This window comes from Mya arenaria, chromosome 11, assembly GCF_026914265.1.
Source record: "Mya arenaria isolate MELC-2E11 chromosome 11, ASM2691426v1".
NCBI classification, from domain to species: domain Eukaryota; kingdom Metazoa; phylum Mollusca; class Bivalvia; order Myida; family Myidae; genus Mya; species Mya arenaria.
Genome location: NC_069132.1, coordinates 19992701 through 20020526, shown reverse-complemented (window position 1 = coordinate 20020526; position 27826 = coordinate 19992701). Strand labels below are relative to the sequence as shown.

At 35.7% G+C, this 27826-nt stretch overlaps 1 protein-coding gene across 2 annotated transcripts; it reads right to left on the bottom strand.

Annotated features, from left to right (window-relative positions):
• Positions 1-1466: 1466 nt before the first annotated feature.
• LOC128208751 (uncharacterized) lies at positions 1467-26049 on the bottom strand. Of its 2 annotated transcripts, none has more exons than XM_052912299.1 (12): positions 26008-26049; positions 22832-22895; positions 22311-22455; positions 21879-21956; positions 17593-17696; positions 16231-16351; positions 12843-12976; positions 10640-10717; positions 8850-8915; positions 7706-7833; positions 4180-4285; positions 1467-3539 (listed from the first exon to the last, which is right to left on the bottom strand). In XM_052912299.1, exons 3-12 carry the CDS (start codon positions 22450-22452, stop codon positions 3342-3344), a joined length of 1155 nt encoding a protein of 384 aa, XP_052768259.1. In that variant the 5' UTR covers positions 22453-22455; positions 22832-22895; positions 26008-26049; the 3' UTR covers positions 1467-3341. The 2 variants fall into 2 exon arrangements, with proteins under 2 accessions (XP_052768259.1, XP_052768260.1); XM_052912300.1 differs by lacking the exon at positions 26008-26049 and adding an exon at positions 24879-24930.
• Positions 26050-27826: the final 1777 nt, after the last annotated feature.

Genomic DNA, 27826 nt, shown 5'->3' with positions numbered 1-27826 from the left:
GGGTCATAATATATCGGCTCCATGGTCATAATATATCGACTCCAGGGTAATAATATATCGACTCCGAGGTCATAATAAATCGGATCCAGGGTCATAATAAATCGGCTCCAGGGTCATAATATTTCGGATCCCGGGTAATAAGATTACGACTCCACTACAGGAAGTTAAATGAACCATTCCGAAGTATTTCGACCCCCATAGAAAAACGACTTTCACGGTATATAGTCCGGTATCAATTTGTACATAAATAGCTTTATTATATTTCGTCACATGTTCAATAATTATTTACTAGAAATAACAAAATAGACTAGTATATGATAAACTATAGGAATGATTTCGCGAATTTGACCCCCACGCCACCACATCTTCAATTGTTGGATATGGACCTCATCTCCCTCAGCTCATTCATGCATAACATACACAACGATATGTTCGTGGTATTCTAATTTGTTATAGGCAAAATAATGCAAATAATAACTTTCATGTCATATGGACAAATAAAAATAATTACCACCAGCATTTGCCAAAGGCAGGAGGGGTGGGCGTTACTATTTTCCGGTCTCTCCGCGTATTATCGGGTCTCCTTATTCCCAGATATTGAAAGAACTTATATGGCTTCAGACAACAGATTGGGCTGCTGATGTTTGGTAAACATAACGTACAACCTCAGTTGCTTTTAAAATGTTACAAAATGGAAAAATATATAAACATTACTTAGTGTATGCGATTTGTCACACATGTTAACTTTTTATATAAAATATATGAAGTTTAAAGAAAACAAGTGCGAGTTATTACTGAAATTGTATATTTCAAGCTTTTATTAAACAAACATTATACTGTATAAGCATTCATGCTAGTTTTTAATAATTTATATTACTAACACACGCATATTAACTATATAATAAGATGTTATAACATTTCAACCATTAGCTCCAGAAATTGTGGTTGTGTACGTTTCCTCCATTCATTGATTTATGTGTTAACATGCTATGAACATTGTATGTTTTATGAAATTATCATATCGAGTCATACAATTTAGAGGCGACGTCCAGGTGTGAGTCTCGCTAGCGACAATCCACATCAATGCGCTGTGCAACAATTAATAATTGCTATTGACAAAGATTCCATGCAGGATGCAGGTCTTGCCTGATAATGTTGTATTGTATATTTTCTTCATGCTCATTTTGTCATGTACATGTACTCAGTGACATTAATGAAGTTAAATAAACATGTCCGACTCATTTCATTAACAGCAATTACTGTACTGACGCATTGTAAAAAGTTGATTATATCAATTAGTGCACTGTGATGAAATTCGTTGTACATGTTTTATTATTGGCTTAGTATGAACATTTTGTATGGTTTTATGCATGTAACCGGGTATACGATATGTATACAGCGGCACTTATACTGTCTCGCTATAGAACTAGCTTTTATAGCGACGCGGAAGTGTCCGCATGCAGAGCGAAAGATCGTGGGTTTGAACCCCGACAGGTGCACATAGCAATTTGTGCAGTCGGTTACATGCAAAGTTATCATAAAATGGCAAAAGTTATTCCCATTCAGAATCGTTGAAAACTCTTGTGACATGATGTGCATTGTACCGGTTATATAGCTGTATTTATTGCTTGTAATGAACATTGATTAAATGTGACTCACCCAATCAATCTTTCTTTATGTACACAAATTTGAGGGACGTATTGCCATGACTTATTCAGAACAGTAGCTGTGCTTGTGTATAAATACAATGATACAGTCTTCTAATCCGTTTATAATGTCCTTGAAGGCCTAGTTTAAGCCTCGTATTAAGTGACCACCGCCCCCAAAACTGTGTATATTGATCTTAATCTTTATAACCTTCTGCTGTCTATCAGGTCTTAGATCTGTGTGTCCTGCTGTGCAATTCGTAGGGTTTTATTATAGAAATTAACTAAATTGGACCCTTTTTTGACACAAGTGCAATAAACAATAAAGGATGCACAGCAGGGCATTATAATGCTTAACATTACCTCTCACACCAGCCTGTCATAATGAATTGGCGCCTTTGATATGAAGACATATTTTTTTCAAAATATGACTTACTTACATGACAATTCACAAATAAAGAATCAAATATATGAGCTTTGAAACAAATTATTTAAGAAAACCAAAAAATAACTGAATGGGAATATAGCAGTTGTTGTGTCATTATGGAAATTTCCCAGTTTTGTAATCGGCTCATGGATAGTTGGTTGTCAGAGCTTTTCTTAATCATTACATCTGTCTGGGGATCCCATGAGCCTGAACACTATATATCTAAACAAGAGCTGTTACAGAGACAGCGGGCTCGACTATTCCGCCGCTTTTCAGTGTAAGGATTGAAAAGTTTTGGCGAAACATGCATGGATCACTGTTTAGATTAGATATCAATGCAATACATGATATGCTGAGATATTAACATAAATGTGGTTACATGCAAAATTTTAACCAGAATTTTTAAGTGTAATAATAAAGGGCCATTATTTGCAAAATACAGTTATCTAACTTGGTTATTCAATTAGGTTGGGTAGTTGAATACCATTGTATAAAGTCTCAATGCAATACATCAAGTAGTTGCCGAGATATTATCCTATGTGTGCTTACATGCAAGACCTTAACCAGAATTTCTAAGTCGCATAATAAAGGCCTATTTTTTTGCATTAAATGCAAACTAGAGTTATCTAACTTGGTTAATTAAGTAGGTTGGATGGTTGAGTTCCATTGTATAAAGTCTCAATGCAATACCTCAAGTAGTTGCTGAGATATTAACCTTTGTGTGCTTGCACGCAAAACCTTAACCAAGGGGTGATGCCGATGCCGATGCAGATGCTGGCGCCGACGCTTGGGTGAGTAGTATAGCTCTCCTTATTCTTCGAATAGTCAAGCTAATAAAACAATTATTGTTAGTTGAGTAGAGCCGTTTTATTTCAAATTATTTAAATAAAGAACAAGAACACCATGAATGACTTGTATCTCTTATCTGAAAATTTGACAAGAATACCAATATAATCCAAAATAGAATGTATCGTTACTGTCTTCCATGGCATGGACTAACAGTCCCATGGCTGGCCAACCTTAATTCTAGGAGTGTAAGCCTAAATCTAAAACTCCGTTCTGTGTAATGGCCATATCGTTGAGCTGATATGATTGGTATTACAAATGGACCTGATGCACACACAGCTTTCAATAACCTCTGCCAATACAAGCACATTGTCATTCCTGGTAATGAATCAGAAGGTTTTCAGTAAATGAGAATGGTGTTTATAACAGCCCAATGGACTTAAATTGCTCATAGTTTATACATAAAAATATACAACAAAACTTCATCCAAATTCGTCAGACTTGATGTCTTGCTTGCATTCTTCAAAATCATCACCATCAGAATAGAGATCATCACTTCTGTTGACAAGGTCAAGGTCTGCATCATAATTGATGTGTTCATTTGATGTGTATGTATCAAAGTCGTGCTGGACGGCAGCCTCTAATAATGAGCCTTTATATTCTGGAAGTTTGGATAACTCCTGGAAAGGAAAAATGTACACCTATGACCATTACCAACTACCTGTTTAAGCTAAAATACAAGGCCCCAAAAAGGTGGTGCATGTTCCTTTTTGTTAGAAAATCATATCCTTAAGCACTGTTAATGATTTTATAGCCAATTAAGCATGGGTTAAAATGATGAAAAGAAGGCTATTTTAAGATTAAGTATTTACATTTCTGTCTTTTTGCAAGTAATTCAAAAAAGAAGAAAAAGCTTCCAAGAAAAGAAAACCCAGCATTAATCTGCAGCAAAACCGTAATACAAGTGAAAACATGCCCATGTCAATAAAGTGAAAATAATTTCACTTGTGGTTGCGAGGCACCTGTTAAAACCTCTCAATCCGAACTTCAGGAGTAATCCTAGAATTAAGAATCGAAGTATAACGGTTTCTGTATGATGAAGGCAATGAAACAGCCAACAACAAGGATGTGACAATACCTCCAAAATGCTGGTTACAAAAGAAGACCCAAATTAAATGGGGTTACATTTAAGTGGAATAAATCACATGGATAAAGTAAAGCTGATCTTTTTTGTAAATACTCTTTCTGGTTTATTTACAAGCTTTCTTCCATGTTTACATGTATACTTTCTTTAACATAAAACTAACTATATCAACTAACCACAAATATTTTTAGGATCGTGTGAGGGTGGACATCTTTGATCCTGACGCTGTATTCACTGAGGTGTGGTTGAACATGATCCTCCCAGTCACCAACTCCAAACCCTCTGAAATAAGTACACATTATGCATCATGCCTCTGTCTAGTATTAACATTTCCTCATAAACACATTTCATTGATGACATGTGGCTGGCTATCGATAATCAGATACAATTCTATTCTGTCCATTTTTAAAAAATGTGAAATGAAACTACAGAAATTGTACCAGAAATATTGCTTGTGAAATTAACCAAAGGTTTTTAGTTTAAACATATTTTATTCATCAGCATATACACACATAACATAAAGACAAACAGAAAACACATGTACAATCTAGAAAAGGATTAGAACGCAAGATAAATATATTTTAAAAAGTACCCAATGGTATTTGATAATAAAGTAGTGACAATCATTAATAACTAGAGATTGCTTTTTTGAAAAAGCGCATGTCTCCCCCATTGTGTGGTCGTAGGTGAGAAATAATCAATGATGGATCCCAAAATCAATAGGGGCCATCAACTAGTCATGACTAACTGGCATACCAAGTATGAAGTTCCTGGGTGTAAACGTTCTTGAGTTATTGAGCAGAAACCGGTTCTTCACCTCAAGGTCAGTGACCTTGACCTTTGACCAACTGATTGCAAAATCAACTAGACATCATGACCAACCTCACTTCAAAGTTTGGTGAACCTAGATCAAAGCATTCTCCTGATATTGCACGGAAATATTTTTTTACATTAGAGGTCACAGCGACATTGACCTTTGACCTTGTGACCCCCCAAAATATAGGAGTTTTCTAAACCTCATGATCAACCTCCCTACCAAGTTTGGTGAACCTAGGTCAAACCATTCTCAAGATATTGAGCGGAAATGTTTTTTACATTGGGGGTCGCCGCGACCTTGACCTTTGACCTAGTGACCCCAAAAACAATAGGGATCTTCTACACCTCATGACCAACCTCCCTACCAAGTTTGGTGAACCTAGGTCAAACCGTTCTCAAGATTTTGAGCAGAAATGTTTTTTATATTGGGGGTCGCCGCGACCTTGACCTTTGACCTAGTGACCCCAAAAACAATAGGGATCCTCTACACCTCACGACCAACCTCCCTACCAAGTTTGGTGAACCTAGGTCGAACCATACTCAAGATATTGAGCGGAAATGTTTTTTACATTGGGGGTCGCCGCGACCTTGACCTTTGACCTAGTGACCCCAAAAACAATAGGGATCCTCTACACCTCACGACCAACCTCCCTACCAAGTTTGGTGAACCTAGGTCAAACCATTCTCAAGATATTGAGCGGAAATGTTTTTTACATTGGGGGTCGCCGCGACCTTGACCTTTGACCTAGTGACCCCAAAAACAATAGGGATCTTCTACACCTCATGACCAACCTCCCTACCAAGTTTGGTGAACCTAGGTCGAACCATACTCAAGATATTGAGCGGAAATGTTTTTTACATTGGGGGTCGCCGCGACCTTGACCTTTGACCTAGTGACCCCAAAAACAATAGGGATCCTCTACACCTCACGACCAACCTCCCTACCAAGTTTGGTGAACCTAGGTCAAACCATTCTCAAGATATTGAGCGGAAATGTTTTTACATTGGGGGTCGCCGCGACCTTGACCTTTGACCTAGTGACCCCAAAAACAATAGGGATCTTCTACACCTCATGACCAACCTCCCTACCAAGTTTGGTGAACCTAGGTCAAACCATTGTCAAGATATTGAGCGGAAATGTTTTTTACATTGGGGGTCGCCGCGACCTTGACCTTTGACCTAGTGACCCCAAAAACAATAGGGATCTTCTACACCTCATGACCAACCTCCCTACCAAGTTTGGTGAACCTAGGTCAAACCATTGTCAAGATATTGAGCGGAAATGTTTTTTACATTGGGGGTCGCCGCGACCTTGACCTTTGACCTAGTGACCCCAAAAACAATAGGGATCTTCTACACCTCATGACCAACCTCCCTACCAAGTTTGGTGATCCTAGGTCATGCGGTTTTCCAGTTATCGATCGGAAACGAAGTGTGACGTACGGACGGACTGACGGACTGACGGACTACCGGACTGACGGACAGGGCAAAAACAATATGTCTCCCCCAGAGAGGGGGAGACATAATAATATGCTGAGCGTTAACAAATGCTAAAATTTAACGACACCGAAATAGAACGTGAATTAATTGTCAATACCATTCACTTCTTGTCATTACTTAAATTTAATGTCTTAGTGATTGGCTTTTTTGTTTCACATATCATAACTGTGGTTGAAAACTGATCAAACACAGCATTCAAGAAAGCAGGGTGGCACCAATATCATGATTGTATTGTCAACGTTGTATTGACGTCGTAATCTAGGCCAGAGGGCTTTATAAACATATTGAATTGAATTGAGATGGTAAGAAAATAGCCCAAACTCTGGTGCTACTTAGGCAATAAAGATTGTTCGGGTAAAGAATGTTAATTTCAAGCATTTCTCCATTTTAGCTGAGTTTCAATAACCAAATCGTAATGACATTTATCGCATAGATTCTGTCTTATACTAAAAAAGGGTGTCCCCAAGCTCTCTTGAGCAGAGTAAGGTTTAAACTAAAAATACCTTATTGAAACAGGCCCAAGAATAGTAAACTTTGACCTGGGGCCATGATTACGAACAGTCTCAAGTCCAAGTCTAGACTCGAACTCAGGAAAGCATATTATGAAGGAACAAAAATCAATAATTTCTTCCATTTCTTTTACAAAAAATATGTTAATAATAGTAAAGCATTCCAATAGCAATATATTTCAGCTAATTTCACCATCAATTCTTGAATAGAAGGAAATTTACAATGAGATGAAGTTTTGCCATATTGAGTCTTGAGTCTGAACTCAGACTTGAGACTGTTCGTTATCACTGCCCCTGGAGGTTGAGGGCACATCAAACTATGTCACCTAGTATTATCACCATTTTCTAACAAATAGATAATTATTATAATAACAAATTATTGCCTGCACAAAATGAAACCAAATATATTTCAAAGTAAGTGGAAATACGTTTTGGTATTACCTTTTGGGTGATTAATAAAATTCATAATTACATGTAACCTTATCTGAGATTAATCTTATTATACTTCAGAACCTGTCACCAAGTTTTGTTAGTAATGGATTATGTATCATGGAACTTTTATTCAGAAATCAGTTTGAAATTAATAATTCATCAGTATGAAGTATACCCACTTGGTATTTGTAACTTGATTCAATTAGGCTGGAGAACAAAAATTGTAATGTGCGATAAAACTCAGCTCCGAATACACTAGGTATTGCATGAATATCTTTTACCTGGTCAGCCATACTTTTTTCTAATTGATAAGCATTATCATTCTGAATATGATTTTCACTTCAAGTTAATGTCAGTCCAAGCCATTACTACGCAACCACTGCCAAAAGTCATACCTATAGGTCATGTACAGGTCACAAAAAAAATTAGTTGATAATTTCCTTACTCAAAAAAGTCTTTTGGATGTTCCTTTCTTGCAATGGCTGTCTGAAACATAAAGTTTCTGGCTGCAACTCTGTCAACGGTAAGCTGGTCAAGAAGATTGTAGTCAGGCGTGACATGAAGTAGAACAATCTGAAACAGAGACATTGGTCAGCTATCAACAGTGAGCTGGTCAAGAAGGGTGTAGTCAGGCGTGACATGAAGTAGAACAATCTGAAACAGAGCAGAGACATTGGTCAGCTATCAACAGTGAGCTGGTCAAGAAGGGTGTAGTCAGGCGTGACATGAAGTAGAACAATCTGAAACAGAGACATTGGTCAGCTATCAAAACTGAGCTGGTCAAGAAGGGTGTAGTCAGGCGTGACATGAAGTAGAACAATCTGAAACAGAGACATTGGTCAGCTATCAAAACTGAGCTGGTGAAGAAGGGTGTAGTCAGGCGTGACATGAAGTAGAACAATCTGAAACAGAGACATTGGTCAGCTATCAACAGTAAGCTGGTCAAGAAGGGTGTAGTCAGGCGTGACATGAAGTAGAACAATCTGAAACAGAGACATTGGTCAGCTATCAACACTGAGCTGGTCAAGAAGGGTGTAGTCAGGCGTGACATGAAGTAGAACAATCTGAAACAGAGACATTGGTCAGCTATCAACAGTAAGCTGGTCAAGAAGGGTGTAGTCAGGCGTGACATGAAGAAGAACAATCTGAAACAGAGACATTGGTCAGCTATCAACAGTGAGCTGGTCAAGAAGGGTGTTGTCAGGCGTGACATGTAGTAGAACAATCTGAAACAGTGACATTGGTCAGCTATCAACAGTGAACTGGTCAAGAAGGGTGTAGTCAGGCGTGACATGAAGTAGAACAATCTGAAACAGAGACATTGGTAAGCTATCAACAGTAAGCTGGTCAAGAAGGGTGTAGTCAGGCGTGACATGAAGTAGAACAATCTGAAACAGAGACATTGGTCAGCTATCAACACTGAGCTGGTCAAGAAGGGTGTAGTCAGGCGTGACATGAAGTAGAACAATCTGAAACAGAGACATTGGTCAGCTATCAACAGTGAGCTGGTCAAGAAGGGTGATGTTACCAAAGAATTGTGGAAGACTGATGTTGTTAATAGAGAATCATAGATGACTTAATGATGTTACCTGTTCAGTGATACTTTTGTTCAATCTCTTGAGATGCATGTTTATACTTGTTTCCACTCTTGAGCTCTGAAATGTGCAAATGCATAATTTTTATCAACAAAATATATTCAAAATCAAAAGGATCACATATTATGTATTTTGGCAAAATGATGCATATACGAAGTATCTGTTAATATAATACCCTATTTGATACTTTATTAAGGTTAATAGGACAGAATTTGTTGGTATTAAGTGAACTTAAATACTCAATTTCAAAATGATCTATAACACTAGAATTTTTCGCCAGATCATGACCTTAAAATTTGACCACAATATCACTAGTGGTCATCTCCTGACCATAATTGATGTGCATACCAAGTTTGAAGACTTCATCACATGTTGTTTAAAAGTAATTGATCAGAAATGCACACAAATTTTCTATAAAAGATCACCTGACCTTTGACATATTGGAACTTTAATCAGTAGGGGTCATCAACTGACCATGACCAATGTGCATACATGGTTTGAAGACTCTTTACCAAGTTACCGGGTATTAAGGTTACACACCACCATTGTTATTCCCTATATAATTCAATGTAAAATTATAATTTTTAGACAATATTTAAAGGCATTTCGAGCAAATGCAGGCTATGATAACCATATATATTCTTAAAGTACAAGCTTTAAATTACCTTTTAAGCCAATAAAAAAGGGGGGTCAACTTATTCCTAAGAAAAATCACTCCACTTGAAAAACAAACTCTAAAAATTGCACCGTCCGCCATGACAGATCTTCCAAAATGACCTTTCAACTATAGGGCAGCGGTTTATGCTTTAATCTCTACTCTAAATGATAAATCAAGCAAGAATAGATACTTAAGGTATAAAAGTTTCAGGAATAATGATAGTTTTGATTTACAGTGTATTGAGCATGTGAAAACATGTCTATCAATCATAACTTTTTTTTTTTTTATTGAGAATTTTCCACACAACGGAAGTACATATGACGTAATGGTGACGTCATTCCTTAAAAGATATTGTTTGGAAATGTCTATTTTTTAGTAAAGGTCACCATCATCTTTGACCTATTGGCCCCAAAAGCTAAAAAGATCATCTACTGGCCATGACCAAAGTGCATACCAAGTTGGAAGACCTACACCGAGTCATTCAGTTATCTTCTAAATATGACCAATTTGCAAACCAAGTTTGATTACTGCACACCAAATCGTTCAAAGTAATTGATCAGAATGAAATGGTTGACATGGACAACACCCCCAGACAAAGCAATCCCTATGACTATGTCTCTGTCATGTTTCTAATCCCAAGGGACACAAAACTATCACAAAGAAACAAGTCAGTTATTAGGCTGTAGGCCTCTGGTCCTGCAGACTTATATAATAGTAATTGGGAATCTACTTCTATAAATTTCAAGTTCATTATATGATCAAATCATCACAAACTATGACACTTGTGTGATGATTCGATCATAAAATAAACTTGAAATATTAGATTCAACAAGGAAAGAGCATGCAAAATACACTAAAAATTAAAAAAATGACCTAAGTGCATTTAGCAACAACTAAAAATGTGTGTATAAGACACAGGTGTATCCCCCTTTGTCCCAAAAAAGGGCCATTATGTGTTGTCAATAAAAAAGAACTGATTCCAATTTACAAGAGCGCAATGAAAGAGTGGGGAAATACGGTAGGAAGGCAATACTGATCTTGAAATATACCCTCAATTCTACATCCCCACCCACTTAGGGACATTAAACATAAACATATAAAAATGTAATAATTAAAGTAAACTTACCCACTTTATCTTTGTCAAAATGTGAAAGCCGTTAAAAATAGCCCTTGTCCGGTTTAAGTAGTTTAGTGTGGAAATTTCCTGAAATACCGGCAAAATGCGTTACAATAATGGCTTTATAAACAATAATTTATCAAAACAAATCTGGCATTTTGTGTGTACTTAATTCAAGTTTCAATTGAATTTGAAAGATCTGTACCACATACATGTTAATCATAAGACTACTTTCTATCTTACATCAAAGAGAATCAACAGAAGTCTCCACATACCTTACAATACAGTGATTCATAAACTTAATGTAACTATTTAAAGTTTACAATTTTTAAGGCCATACCAATTTTATACTATGTTTAGCATCAGGTTCAAATGTTAAAATATACCTACCAGGGCATGCAATAACAGAATGCCATAGAAACAAGAGCTGTCATAAGGCAGTGCACTTGAATATATGCTGCTTTGTTTCTGAGATATAACACGCAATAGCATGCATAATTGACGATAAAAGTGCATGTCAAAAGCAGGGGCCATAACTTGTACTGCTTTTAATGCTAAGGTGAAGTATTATGTCCATTGCACATATGACATTGAATGCTACGGTGAAGTATTATGTCCATTGCACGTATGACATTGAATGCTAAAGTGAAGTATTATATCCATTGCACGTATGACATTGAATGCTTGGGTAAAGTATTACCGGTATATTCATTGCACGTATGGCATTGAATGCTTGGGTAAAGTATTATGTCCATTGCACATATGACATTGAATGCTTGGGTAAAGTATTATGTCCATTGCACATATGACATTGTATGACCTTGAATGCTAAGGTAAAGTATTATGTCCATTGCACATATGACATTGAATGCTACGGTGAAGTATTATGTCCATTGCACGTATGACATTGAATGCTAAAGTGAAGTATTATATCTATTGCACGTATGACATTGAATGCTTGGGTAAAGTATTACCGGTATATTCATTGCACATATGGCATTGAATGCTTGGGTAAAGTATTATGTCCATTGCACGTATGGCATTGAATGCTTGGGTAAAGTATTATGTCCATTGCACGTATGACATTGAATGCTTGGGTAAAGTATTATGTCCATTGCACATATGACATTGTATGACCTTGAATGCTAAGGTAAAGTATTATGTCCATTGCACATATGACCTTGAATGCTACGGTGAAGTATTATGTCCATTGCACATATGACCTTGAATGCTAAGGTAAAGTATTATGTCCATTGCACATATGACCTTGAATGCTACGGTGAAGTATTATGTCCATTGCACATATGACCTTGAATGCTAAGGTAAAGTATTATGTCCATTGCACATATGACCTTGAATGCTACGGTAAAGTATTATGTCCATTGCACATATGACCTTGAATGCTAAGGTAAAGTATTATGTCCATTGCACATATGACCTTGAATGCTACGGTGAAGTATTATGTCCATTGCATTAAATTTTTGAGATATGACAATTGGTCCTCGCCTGCTGAATTTTTTTGAACCAAGTCAATCAAAAGCCATAATTTCTATTGAGAATCATATAAAGGTGTTTAGCTAATGTTTTGAAAGCTCTGAAAGTACTATGTCCACTGAACAACTGTTTTAAGTATCAAGTCAACTGAAGGATGTTTTTCTAATATATGACTAACAAAAAACTCCACTTTCCAAAAAACTTTAACCCAACTTTCTGACTAAATCAAGGGCCATAATTTGTGTTTAGGATCCTATTGAGATATATAATGCAACAGTCTTATGGCCCTGAAAAACGGTGTGAAGTCACACTTTTAACTTGCCAAAAAATGTAAACATGACACAGATGCAGATGGAAGGGCAAGTAGAAAAGATCTCCTTATTCTCCAAATAGTCAAAATGAAAACAGAATTTATCTATCTTTTTAACAAATGCTCTTGTTAGCAGATTTTAATGATGCAAAGCATAAAGAAGGCGTCATAAAAATTTGCAGCTCCATACATCTAGAAAATTAACTTCTTACTGAACACATGTATGGTATATAATATTAATCCAAAGCATTTTATTTTAATTATCAAGCTCAAAATTTCTTTGCTTAATTCAAAATTGGGCACACAAATTTCATTTAAACCTTAAGGCTGAAAACCAACACATCAAATGACACTAAACAGGGATCAATTTGGCATGGCCAAAGAAATTTAGCACAACATTAAACTTACTTTAAAAACATGTTTTGGCATGAGACAAAACCAATCAACAGGGTGTGAGTAGAAACCAGACCTCTGAGTGATACAGTGGTTGCAATACCACATCCACTCTTGGTAACTGTACAGTGTTGTTAGGATAGTTATACCTGAAACAATTCAGAAGGTCATTACATCCACTCTTGGTAACTGTACACAGTTGTAAGGATAGTTATACCTGAAACAATTCAGAAGGTCATTACATCCACTCTTGGTAACTGTACACAGTTGTAAGGATAGTTATACCTGAAGCAATTCAGAAGGTCATTACATTCACTCTTGGTAACTGTACACAGTTGTAAGGATAGTTATACCTCAAACAATTCAGAAGGTCATTACATCCACTCTTGGTAACTGTACACAGTTGTAAGGATAGTTATACCTGAAACAATTCAGAAGGTCATTACATTCACTCTTGGTAACTGTACACAGTTGTAAGGATAGTTATACCTGAAACAATTCAGAAGGTCATTACATCCACTCTTGGTAACTGTACACAGTTGTAAGGATAGTTATACCTGAAACAATTCAGAAGGTCATTACATCCACTCTTGGTAACTGTACACAGTTGTAAGGATAGTTATACCTGAAACAATTCAGAAGGTCATTACATCCACTCTTGGTAACTGTACACAGTTGTAAGGATAGTTATACCTGAAACAATTCAGAAGGTCATTACATCCACTCTTGGTAACTGTACACAGTTGTAAGGATAGTTATACCTGAAACAATTCAGAAGGTCATTACATTCACTCTTGGTAACTGTTCACAGTTGTAAGGATAGTTATACCTGAAACAATTCAGAAGGTCATTACATCCACTCTTGGTAACTGTACACAGTTGTAAGGATAGTTATACCTGAAACAATTCAGAAGGTCATTACATTCACTCTTGGTAACTGTTCACAGTTGTAAGGATAGTTATACCTGAAACAATTCAGAAGGTCATTACATCCACTCTTGGTAACTGTTCACAGTTGTAAGGAGAGTTATACCTGAAACAATTCAGAAGGTCATTACACCCACTCTTGGTAACTGTACACAGTTGTTAGGATAGTTATACCTGAAACAATTCAGAAGGTCATTACATCCACTCTTGGTAACTGTACACAGTTGTAAGGATAGTTATACCTGAAACAATTCAAAAGGTCATAACATCCACTCATGGTAACTGTACACAGTTGTAAGGATAGTTATACCTAAAACAATTCAGAAGGTCATTACATCCACTCTTGGTAACTGTACACAGTTGTAAGGATAGTTATACCTGAAATAATTCAGAAGGTCATTACATCCACTCTTGGAAACTGTACACAGTTGTAAGGATAGTTATACCTGAAATAATTCAGAAGGTCATTACATCCACTCTTGGAAACTGTACACAGTTGTAAGGATAGTTATACCTCAAACAATTCAGAAGGTCATTACATCCACTCTTGGTAACTGTACACAGTTGTAAGGATAGTTATACCTAAAATAATTCAGAAGGTCATTACATCCACTCTTGGAAACTGTACACAGTTGTAAGGATAGTTATACCTCAAACAATTCAGAAGGTCATTACATCTACTTTTGGAAACTGTACACAGTTGTAAGGATAGTTATACCTAAAATAATTCAGAAGGTCATTACATCCACTCTTGGTAACTGTACACAGTTGTAAGGATAGTTATACCTCAAACAATTCAGAAGGTCATTACATCTACTTTTGGAAACTGTTCACAGTTGTAAGGATAGTTATACCTAAAATAATTCAGAAGGTAATTACATCCACTCTTGGTAACTGTACACAGTTGTAAGGATAGTTATACCTAAAATAATTCAGAAGGTCATTACATCCACTCTTGGAAACTGTACACAGTTGTAAGGATAGTTATACCTGAAACAATTCAGAAGGTCATTACATCTACTTTTGGAAACTGTTCACAGTTGTAAGGATAGTTATACCTAAAATAATTCAGAAGGTAATTACATCCACTCTTGGTAACTGTTCACAGTTGTAAGGATAGTTATACCTGAAACAATTCAGAAGGTCATTACATCTACTTTTGGAAACTGTTCACAGTTGTAAGGATAGTTATACCTAAAACAATTCAGAAGGTCATTACATCTACTTTTGGAAACTGTTCACAGTTGTAAGGATAGTTATACCTCAAACAATTCAGAAGGTCATTACATCTACTTTTGGAAACTGTTCACAGTTGTAAGGATAGTTATACCTAAAACAATTCAGAAGGTAATTACATCCACTCTTGGTAACTGTTCACAGTTGTAAGGATAGTTATACCTAAAATAATTCAGAAGGTAATTACATCCACTCTTGGTAACTGTACACAGTTGTAAGGATAGTTATACCTAAAATAATTCAGAAGGTCATTACATCCACTCTTGGTAACTGTACAGTGTTGTAAGGATAGTTATACCTGAAATAATTCAGAAGGTCATTACATTCACTCTTGGTAACTGTTCACAGTTGTAAGGATAGTTATACCTGAAACAATTCAGAAGGTCATTACATCCACTCTTGGTAACTGTACACAGTTGTAAGGATAGTTATACCTGAAACAATTCAGAAGGTCATTACATCCACTCTTGGAAACTGTACACAGTTGTAAGGATAGTTATACCTCAAACAATTCAGAAGGTCATTACATCTACTTCTGGAAACTGTTCACAGTTGTAAGGATAGTTATACCTGAAACAATTCAGAAGATCATAACATCCACTCTTGGCAACTGTTCACAGTTGTAAGGATAGTTATACCTGAAACAATTCAGAAGGTCATTACATCCACTCTTGGTAACTGTTCACAGTTGTAAGGATAGTTATACCTGAAACAATTCAGAAGGTCATTACATTCACTCTTGGTAACTGTTCACAGTTGTAAGGATAGTGATACCTAAAACAATTCAGAAGGTCATTACATTCACTCTTGGTAACTGTTCACAGTTGTAAGGATAGTTATACCTAAAATAATTCAGAAGATCATTACATTCACTCTTGGTAACTGTTCACAGTTGTAAGGATAGTTATACCTGAAACAATTCAGAAGGTCATTACATTCACTCTTGGTAACTGTTCACAGTTGTAAGGATAGTTATACCTAAAACAATTCAGAAGGTCATTACTCATGATCGTCATATGATCGTCATCAGCTTGGCATATTGACGTTAATGTTGGAGAAATATATAACAATTTATACAACTTTGCATTAGTATCTGGAGATGACCCATAGACTATAAATCATCATCCTGGTTTCAAATGGAACTGTATATCATGGAATTGTACCTTCATCTTGTGCACTGAATCAGACTACACACCTATGTAATTACTGTACACACATAATAAATATATGCATCATTTACCTTTAAAGTTGGTATGCTCTTTCATTATATTGCATTCCACTTCTGACTGCTGCATTATATTCTTAACCCCGAACGCATATTTGCAGGACTTGTGTACATTAATTTGACATTTATTTCTTCTCTGGAAAAGAAATAATACACTAGATAGTAAGAGAGGAAGAGAGTAACAAGACCGCCAAGATGGCAGGCATCGAAATTAGACTTTTGGATGAACAAGCCCAACTTCTTACATAAGTGCTTGCCATCAAATTTATCAAGAAGTTGAGGGAGCCTGGAAAGTATTTTACTGTTGCAGGACTTGCGGGCTTGAGCTTATGTCGACCACTGAGATGGCTCTACATTGATCACCTGATTGGACAAAGGGTTCTCAAGACCGGATAACAAACTGGACCCTCTGCCTGTATGCTGCAGGCAAATCTATATATCATTCCTGTTTTTTAAATGGGCTTATAATCATGAAAAATATGAATTTGTTTAAAATGTTACAAAAGACCATAACTATTACAAAATTTAAGTTGGAGGTATATAACTTGTCACAAAAAAAAGCACATTGTTACTGTGAATATAAGTTCATGAAGTTTGAAGTTGATATCTTCAATGATTCAGGAATTATAAAAAAAATAAAAATAAATATATATATTTTTTTTTTAATTATTTTGATAAAAGGGTCACAATAAAGGAACATTTCTGTGAAAATATTTTGAAATCAGACCAATGGTTTCTGAAGAAGTTTTATTTTAAGTTTTCCATATAGACATATTTTGAAAACTAGCCCTGTCCTTTGGCAGCTATGCTTTATATAAATCACAATCCGGTGAAGGAATTTTATATATAGTCACCAAAGGCACATTTCTGTGAAAATATTTTGAAATCAGGTCAATGGTTTCTGAAGTTTTCCATATAAAAGGTAACTAGCCCCACCCCTGGCAACCATGTTTATCTATGAATCAACATGGGGTGAAGGAATTTGACAAAGGGTCATCTAAGGAACATTTTTTTGAAATTATTTTAAATTCAGGCCAGTGTATTCTGGGCAGGAGATTTTCAAAGTTTTCCAAACAGACATTACAGAACAGTGAAAAAAAATTTAAGTAGCAACTTAAACTATTTCTTTAAAACAGGCTTAGTATGATATCATAATGTGCCCTCTATTTCGACAGGGCTTTTTATTCATTTTAATATTTTTTATTGTGCAATTAAACAAGGATGCATGTAGCTTTCTTTAATGGGAAACAAAACTGCAACATCTAGCATGTTAGAATGAGTTTTAAACATATCTAACACAATGACCAAGATTTGTTTCCAAGTTTATTGTACAAAGACCTCTGGCCAATTCACGTATTAAACAACTCATATACTTACCAAAAATTTAAATGCTTCCTCCACACTACTTATATCAGCCACAGCGGCCATTCTATGCTGGAATTCATGACTCTTCATCAATGGAACCAGGAACCATGCCATTTCTGAATTCATAGCAACAGATACGTAAATGTGACAGTGAAACAAATTAAAGATATCATTATAATTGTACCATGGTGTTAGAGAGGGTTTGATCCACCAGTTTTACTGTTGACTGTCACAATACCATTATGGTTTGTGCAACACTGCCAGCAGCCTCTAGAACCAGCATTGTAGTTAAAGGAAATACTATGATGTATTCGGTGATCCAAAAAGACAAAACATACCAAGTGACTTTTTACTGCTGTCTCATATGGTAATTCAAAGCAATGGTTATAATTAAGATGTAAAAGTTTGTATAAATTTCCAGATAGCTGAATACATTAACCAGTACCTATACCTGGACCTTGCATAACTGAAAACATTAACCAGTATTTGTACCTGGACCTTGTATATATGTATACATTAACCTGGATATTGCATATATATCTGAACAACTAACTAAACCAGTACCTATACCTGGACATTGCATATCTGAACAACTTACTAAACCAGTACCTATACCTGGATATTGCATATATATCTGAACAACTTACTAAACCAGTACCTATACCTGGATATTGCATATCTGAACAACTTACTAAACCAGTACCTATACCTGGATATTGCATATATATCTGAACAACTTACTTAACCAGTACCTATACCTGGATATTGCATATATATCTGAACAACTTACTAAACCAGTACCTATACCTGGATATTGCATATATATCTGAACAACTAACTAAACCAGTACCTATACCTGGACATTGCATATCTGAACAACTTACTAAACCAGTACCTATACCTGGATATTGCATATATATCTGAACAACTTACTTAACCAGTACCTATACCTGGATATTGCATATATATCTGAACAACTTACTAAACCAGTACCTATACCTGGATATTGCATATATATCTGAACAACTTACTAAACCAGTACCTATACCTGGACATTGCATATATATCTGAACAACTTACTAAACCAGTACCTATACCTGGATATTGCATATATATCTGAACAACTTACTAAACCAGTACCTATACCTGTATATTGCATATCTGAACAACTTACTAAACCAGTACCTATACCTGGATATTGCATATATATCTGAACAACTTACTTAACCAGTACCTATACCTGGATATTGCATATATATCTGAACAACTTACTAAACCAGTACCTATACCTGTATATTGAATATCTGAACAACTTACTTAACCAGTACCTATACCTGGACATTGCATATATATCTGAACAACTTACTTAACCAGTACCTATACCTGGATATTGCATATATATATCTGAACAATTTACTAAACCAGTACCTATACCTGGACATTGCATATATATCTGAACAATTTACTAAACCAGTACCTATACCTGGATATTGCATATATATCTGAACAACTTACTAAACCAGTACCTATACCTGGATATTGCATATATATCTGAACAATTTACTAAACCAGTACCTATACCTGGACATTGTATATCTGAACAACTTACTTAACCAGTACCTATACCTGGATATTGCATATATATCTGAACAACTTACTTAACCAGTACCTATACCTGGACATTGCATATCTGAACAACTAACTAAACCAGTACCAATACCTGGACATTGCATATCTGAACAATTTACTAAACCAGTACCTATACCTGGACATTGTATATCTGAACAACTTACTTAACCAGTACCTATACCTGGATATTGCATATATATCTGAACAACTAACTTAACCAGTACCTATACCTGGACATTGCATATCTGAACAATTTACTAAACCAGTACCTATACCTGGACATTGTATATCTGAACAACTTACATAACCAGTACCTATACCTGGATATTGCATATATATCTGAACAACTTACTTAACCAGTACCTATACCTGGACATTGCATATCTGAACAACTTACTAAACCAGTACCTATACCTGGACATTGCATATCTGAACACATAAACCAGAGTTTATACCTGGACACTGCATATCTGAACACCTTAACCAGAGTTTATACCTGGACATTGCATATCTGAACAACTTACCAAACCAGTACCTATACCTGGACATTGTATATTTGACAACCTAAACCAGTACCTATACCTGGACATTGTATATCTGAACACCTAAACCAGAGTTTATACCTGGACATTTATATCTGAACACCTTAACCAGAGTTTATACCTGGACATTGCATATCTGAACAACTTACTAAACCAGTACCTATATCTGGATATTGCATATCTGAACAACTTACTTTAACCAGTACCTATACCTGGACATTGCATATCTGAACAACTTACTTAACCAGTACCTATACTTGGACATTGCATATCTGAACAACTTACTAAACCAGTACCTATATCTGGATATTGCATATCTGAACAACTTACTAAACCAGTACCTATACCTGGACATTGCATATCTGAACAACTTACTAAACCAGTACCTATACCTGGATATTGCATATCTGAACAACTAACTAAACCAGTACCTATACCTGGACATTGTATATCTGAACAACTTACTAAACCAGTACCTATACCTGGACATTGCATATCTGAACAACTTACTTAACCAGTACCTATACCTGGATATTGCATATCTGAACAACTTACTAAACCAGTACCTATACCTGGACATTGTATATCTGAACAACTTACTAAACCAGTACCTATACCTGGATATTGCATATCTGAACAACTTACTAAACCAGTACCTATACCTGGACATTGTATATCTGAACAACTTACTTAACCAGTACCTATACCTGGATATTGCATATCTGAACAACTTACTAAACCAGTACCTATACTTGGACATTGCATATCTGAACAACTAACTAAACCAGTACCTATACCTGGATATTGCATATCTGAACAACTTACTTAACCAGTACCTATACCTGGCATTGCATATCTGAACAACTTACTTAACCAGTACCTATACCTGGATATTGCATATCTGAACAACTTACTTAACCAGTACCTATACCTGGATATTGCATATCTGAACAACTTACTTAACCAGTACCTATACCTGGCATTGCATATCTGAACAACTTACTTAACCAGTACCTATACCTGGACATTGCATATCTGAACAACTTACTTAACCAGTACGTATACCTTGATATTGCATATCTGAACAACTAACTAAACCAGTACCTATACCTGGACATTGCATATCTGAACAACTAACTAAACCAGTACCAATACCTGGACATTGCATATATATATGAACAATTTACTAAACCAGTACCAATACCTGGACATTGCATATCTGAACAACTTACTTAACCAGTACCTATATCTGGATATTGCATATCTGAACAACTTACTAAACCAGTACCTATACCTGGATATTGCATATCTGAGCAACTTACTTAACCAGTACCTATACCTGGACATTTATATCTGAACAACTAACTAAACCAGTACCTATACCTGGACATTGCATATCTGAACAACTAACTAAACCAGTACCAATACCTGGACATTGCATAGCTGAACAACTTACTTAACCAGTACCTATACTTGGACATTGCATATCTGAACAACTTACTAAACCAGTACCTATACCTGGATATTGCATATCTGAGCAACTTACTTAACCAGTACCTATACCTGGACATTGCATATATATCTGAACAACTAACTTAACCAGTACCTATACCTGGACATTACATATCTGAACAACTTACTAAACCAGTACCTATACCTGGACATTGCATATCTGAACAACTTACTAAACCAGTACCTATACCTGGATATTGCATATCTGAACAACTTACTAATCCAGTACCTATACCTGGACATTGCATAACTGAACACCTAAACCAGAGTTTATACCTGGACATTGCATATCTGAACAACTTACTTAACCAGTACCTATACCTGGACATTGCATATCTGAACAACTTACAAAACCAGTACCTATACCTGGATATTGTATATCTGAACGACTTACTAAACCAGTACCTATACCTGGACATTTATATCGGAAAACCTTAACCAGAGTTTATACCTGGCCATTGTATATCTGAACACCTTAACCAGAGTTTATACCTGGACATTGTATATCTGAACACCTAAACCAGCATTTATACCTGAACATTGTATATCTGAACACCTAAACCAGAGTTTATACCTGAACATTGTATATCTGACCACCTAAACCAGAGTTTATACCTGGACATTGTACTACTAATAGTTTGGCAGCATTCTCTTCTCTTTGAAAGTGTCTCGTGAAGTGCCAAAATAATTCTCCTGAAAAGTAAAAACCAAAATCATAACTGTAAAGGCTCAAAAGTGGCTAAGTGGAAACAAAATCATAGCTGTCAATGCTATAAAGTGGTATAGTTGAAACCGACATGATAACTGCCATGGCCAGAAAGTAGAACAGTGGTAACCAACAGATTTAGTTATGACAATGTTTTCAGTTATTGGTTCTTTTTCAGCAACTATTTTTAACTATATTATTAGGGTAATAGTATGACAACATGATAATAAGTTTTGTGAAAATAGATTTTTGTTAAAATTTCAGACAAGTAAAATTTCAAAAAACAAATTTGTAACCTAAAATGAGTACATGAAAACATTTGAATGACTATCGAAGCTTACTTCTGACTGAACTGTGATGTATGATGCCAGCTTGGGTGCCAACATTCTTTTTGAATGAAACTGATGAGGTAGAGAAATACTTTCGGGCACCTTTTGTATAGCGAAACACTTTCCATCCAATCAATAGAGATCTGGAACCCATGGCCTGTAAAACAATTTTAAATAAAACACTAACCAAAAATGAGTAATTTTTTGTTTGAACATGTAATATTCTAAAGAGACTCTGGCAGATTGAAAAAAGCGATTTGCACGGATTAGCAATGCACTTGCACTTTTAAATAATCAGTTATCATAAAACAAAGCTACACATTTGCAGAAAGTATAAAAATTTATTAAAAAAAAACATATAAAAAGGACAATATTTTGCTCATGTTTTGAACATGTATTACCAGGGGTATTTTAAAGAACTATCTTAAAGATTGTAAAATAGCCATTGAAAATATGCTCATGTTTTGAACATGTATTACCGGGGGTATTTTAAAGAACTATCTTAAAGATTGTAAAATAGCCATTGAAAATACCTTATATTGACAGAAAATGCTGCAGGAGCTTGGGCTACTTCACAAACAGTTCTGGTTTGGTTTGCTGAAATATTCATATACTTTTTTTAAGATGCCAGGCCTTTTTCTGCCCATTTCACAGGTCAGAATGTCTGACCCATTCCCAACGCCAAATATGTATATTTTTTCCCTATTTCAAGAAAAAATCCCAAATGAAATAAAATCGCTGTCAGGAAAAGCCTGGCTTCTGGACTAACACTGTACCCCTTAAATTGCAGGCACAGTATTAGTGCGGGAACAATTCATTCAAAACATTTGTTCATTTAAATAAAAAATGCATTTATCAGCACTCTTGGTTGACATTCATGGTTAAATACACTTATTTATGATTTCATTTCCCCATATTGCAAATTTATGACTAGAAAAAAAATTGTACTTCATCCCAATATGACAAAAAAGGCTTGAAATGTCTTCCCAAATTGGTAAATTTTAGAACCCAAATTTTCTCAATTTGATTTTTCCCTGATATGTCAATATTTGGTTAAAGAGACTGGCTTATGTTTTTGGACCAAAAAAATATGGTTTTCTAGGTAATGCATCTAAAAACACTTATTTGATCATTATTTTACTCTATGATATCGAAACTGCAGAAAAAAAGAGGAAAGGGACTCCAGAGTTGTTATTAGGCAAATAAAAGAAACTTCACAGCACAAATGGGCAAGTCAGTATGCAAACTCACAAAAGGCAAAAAAACTCCAGGACATCTTTACAATACCAAGAAGGAGGAGCTGCATAGGAGATAGAAACAGAAATACGTTTAGTTTAATCAACCATCTTTTAAGTGGACACAGCCATCTCAAAAACCATTGGGCAGAGATTACAGACAGTAACGACCGAAACTGTGAACTGTGGTTCCTGAAACAGTGGACCACTACATATTTCAATGTAAAAAATTTGTAGAGGCCGGAAATGCACTAGAAAAAAGACCGGAAAAACACCAGAATTGCTTTGGAATAAACTGTGGGGTAATCACATTAGTCGTCCTTGCAGGAGAAATAGAAGACATTTCTGTGGAAGCAAAAGAAGCTTTAGTTGAGTCATTGGCAGTCTATTTGATGGAAACAAAAAGGATGTAATGATAATATAAATAAAAAAAAAAAAAAAAAAAAAAAAAATAGACTCAAACAACTTTCCAAATTAAGTGACGTTTATATTATTATAAGTAGCAAGAGTAAAAGTACACTGTGAAGCAGTACTATGTGATGGTAACGGCTTATAAATTCATCAAAGTACAAAGAGAACATCGGCGACAACAAGCCAAAACTTCGACAAAACAACAACAAAAAATACAGTTATGGCATTAAAATGTGGGGTTTGAATCCACACTGGTAGTCATAAAAAACCCCCAAAAAAACCCAGCAAGTCCACATGGCCACCCGGACATTAACAAAAGTGGTGGGTATGTTGACAACTTAGGGATCAATGATAACATCACGTGATAATGTCTATCAGCTAATCACGCAAAACCACAACCGTAATTATTTTTCAATTGCGTTATAAATGCTAATGAAAATTGTGGTCTTCAAAGACGATATTTGAGCTAAGGGTTCCAGCTTTTGGTATTTTTGTTTAAACACTGATTTGCCACACTATTTTGTAATTAAAAAAGTGCAATTTAAATTGAATTTGCAACTATTTTCAAACCATGAGCAAGTCACTTAAAGAAGTTACATATTAATTTGATTTTCCTCATTTCTCTATTAATAGCATGAACCACAAGGGGGACAACTCAAATTGACACTATTTTTACTGTCCAAAAAACTGGTAACAATATGGGATTTTAGTGGGTTCCATTTACACCATTTTAAGGTGTTAAAACATTAGTTTGAAGCAAAACAAACAACTGATAGTTAAAGTTGGTACTTTGATTTTGTGGTGCATGCTATTCTCAAATAAAAATAAGCATAAATTACTGAAAAATTATTTTTTTGAAAATTTTAGATTTTGTTAAAATTAGGTTAAAGATTCTGCACCAATGCAAAAATATAACAGAAGTATAGTTTCATACCCATTCTTTCAAGAAATGCAAACAAATCCACATCAATGCGCTGTAAACTATTAAACATTAACCATTATGCACCAGTCAATTGTAACCACGCCCCCCCCACCCCAGGTCCGGGGGTATACCAGGGATAGCCGGGGATATGGGCCGCGTTTTTACCTTCCAGGTGGCCCTGCAGTACCGGGTGACTGCGGTGGTTTTGTCTTCACGCAAATATAGCAGGAAATTGGCATTATCTAGGGTCCCTTGGGTGCGGGGGCATTTGGCTGGGGTTTTATCAGCAGATCGTCCTCGCAGGGCGGGGATTTGGCCCGGGCTTGGCTGGACCGAAAGTCAGTCCCCGCTATTCCCCGGACCTGGAGGGGCCATGGTTACAAATGACTGATGCATTATATAAACCTGTTCTGAAGCATTGGGATAGAAGAAACCATTGACTTTAGGCTAAATAGTAAATAATTTTGTGTATAATAAGTATTTTTAGTGTTAAAGTTTGCCTTTTTGTGAAAAATACTTCTTTTGGTTTCTTTACTGCAGAAATGCTCAATATCAATAAAACCTGAAAATTCAAGTCAACTATTTCGGACGAATATTTAAAACTTTGCTTAAAAGGGATGTGTTACAACATCTACTTTGTTTTGAATGAATTTGATACTGATTAAATTTTTGTAATAAATTGTAGGTGAAATTATGAAAAGCTTTATATTAAAACTATAATTATGAATGTAGTTTATGGGAAATGATTTTTTTCTTAAAGAACCGTTATTCTAATTCAGTAAAATAAAATTAAATATGGTAATATTTTAGATTAATGGAACTTTAAACATTAAGCCTTTAACTGTCAACAAGTGTTATTCATTGCACCATTATAGTATCAACATTTAACGTAATTAAAGGAAGTGTTTGGTAAGTAAAGTAATATTTTTTTTGTCAATTTTGAAAATTTAATCTGTTCTGATTCTCTTGAATTGAATAACAGGTGTGCAAATTTCATTAAAATATTCCAATATTAAAAAAAAATCAATGGTTCATGCTACTATTAGCCTGCAGAGACAACACTACTGTAACGCCATGAACACTATTTGCATGTAAAGAAAACAAATATAATTATAGATCAGACAGTTTTTATCATGACAACCTGTGTAAATAGGCGCAGCCATATTGGAAATACTAATAGACGGTTCCCAGTATTCAGATTTGAAGGACCGATGAGATCTCCGCTCTGAGTCCCCGATAGATGGACGACCATGAACCTGTAGATTACCTAAAAGGAGGGTCACATAAGTATAGTATATATCACAACCAAACTTCGTATGATTACGCATCATGTCATTTAAAGGTGATCTAAACCCAAATGTACATGATGGTTGTCAATTGCATTTGCATCCAAGGTGGTCAGTACAGTCCAATAGATAGACCGTTGACAAACCAACACAATGTACAACAATAAACCAACAAACATAAGAGGTTATTAGTGGTAGCTGGGATCAATACCAAATTCTTCTCCCAGGTGGCAGTGCTAGCGTGTTTCCAGATGGCTTCGTTGCCAATTAAACAGATTGGTAACAATAATTACGAGAATAATTTGAAAGTGAAAAAATAGTGTACTATAAATGTTAAATCATAAACGATTGCTACTTTTTTCTTTTAACTTCGCTTCGCAGTGGAAAGCAATCAATGAGCTATGATTTCGTTATCATTTCACCTGGATGGCGATAAGGATATGCAGGCTTCTTCGATCGTAACAAAGTAAGTTTAGGAACTTGTAAATCGTTTTCAAATACTGACCTATTATATGTTGTTTTTTAATTTCATTCTCTAGAGCTTATACATACCATAGGGGCGGTTTTGACGTAAAGGGGGTAACTTAAAGGCATAACTTTTTTACTTGCATCCCTTCCTCATAACTATAATTACTAGGTTTAAAATGTTGGCATGCGGGGGTTTTGGGGTAAACTCTTTCTGAAAAAAAACACACAACAATTTATACTCCGAAAATGGTGCAATTTGGGCGTATTTTATAACCTTTTTTCTATATTTACATAAACAGTATACTTAGACGATTTCATGGGATGGGGACGCGACTGATGCAACCCCTACTGGATCCGCTAGAGTACCATTAGGAAAAAACTATATAATTAAGTAATCAATCCCTAAGGTTTAACAACTAAACCTGACGCTAGGACAAGCAGTGTTTAAATGCTTATAGATATAGAGATCACATTAATATTATTTGCGGGGAGTTATTTCATCATTCTTCGAGCAGTTCAAAAAATGTGGCGCGGACACGATGTTCGTGACGGACATACGAACAGGCAGACAGACGGACGATCAGAAGCACGCTTACCCGGCTTTAACAGCTCATCTGGAAAAACACTTACCCGCCTGCAAAACAGCTCTTCCAGAGGCACGCTCACGCACCGCGGCATTTCTTTTAGATGCGCCTCAGCAATCCACAGAAGGTCGTCAAGAGGCAAACTAACACATCGGCAATAGCTCTTTAAGAGGCTTCCAATACAGCCGCAAAAGCTCTCTCGTAAGCACGATCACTTACCCGCAGTAGCTGTTGCGGAGGCACACCAACCAAACCCCAGCAGTTCTTTCTAGGGGCAGAAATGAAGCGGATAATCATAACTTACATTCGAACTTCAAAACAAGAATAAACAAATTCTACAGCGATATAGATGTGTACAACAGCAAAGCATTTGACATCAGCAGACCATGAATAAAAAGAAGATTGGAGAAATAGGGTCATGTGTTCGGGTAAACAGCGAAAACCCTTATACGATGGTAGAGACTACATGTACAAAATCCTAATTTTGTCAGCTGCAGAAGGATGAAACTTGGCACTCAAAATAAAACAACAATATTTTGTCCCATACATTCTGGCCGGGAATGGATACAAAAAGTACACAAATACATTTAGACAATTTCATGATACCCTAGCTTGTTTACTT

Excerpts from the sequence above, each read along its gene's own strand:
- LOC128208751 (XM_052912299.1), bottom strand. The coding sequence starts at position 22,452 with ATGGGTTCCAGATCTCTATTGATTGGATGGAAAGTGTTTCGCTATACA. Across the intron at positions 21,957-22,310 it reads ACATCACAGTTCAGTCAGAA|GAGAATTATTTTGGCACTTC; the intron begins GTAAGCTTCGAT and ends TTTACTTTTCAG. Across the intron at positions 16,352-17,592 it reads AGGAAGCATTTAAATTTTTG|AGAAGAAATAAATGTCAAAT; the intron begins GTAAGTATATGA and ends TTTCTTTTCCAG.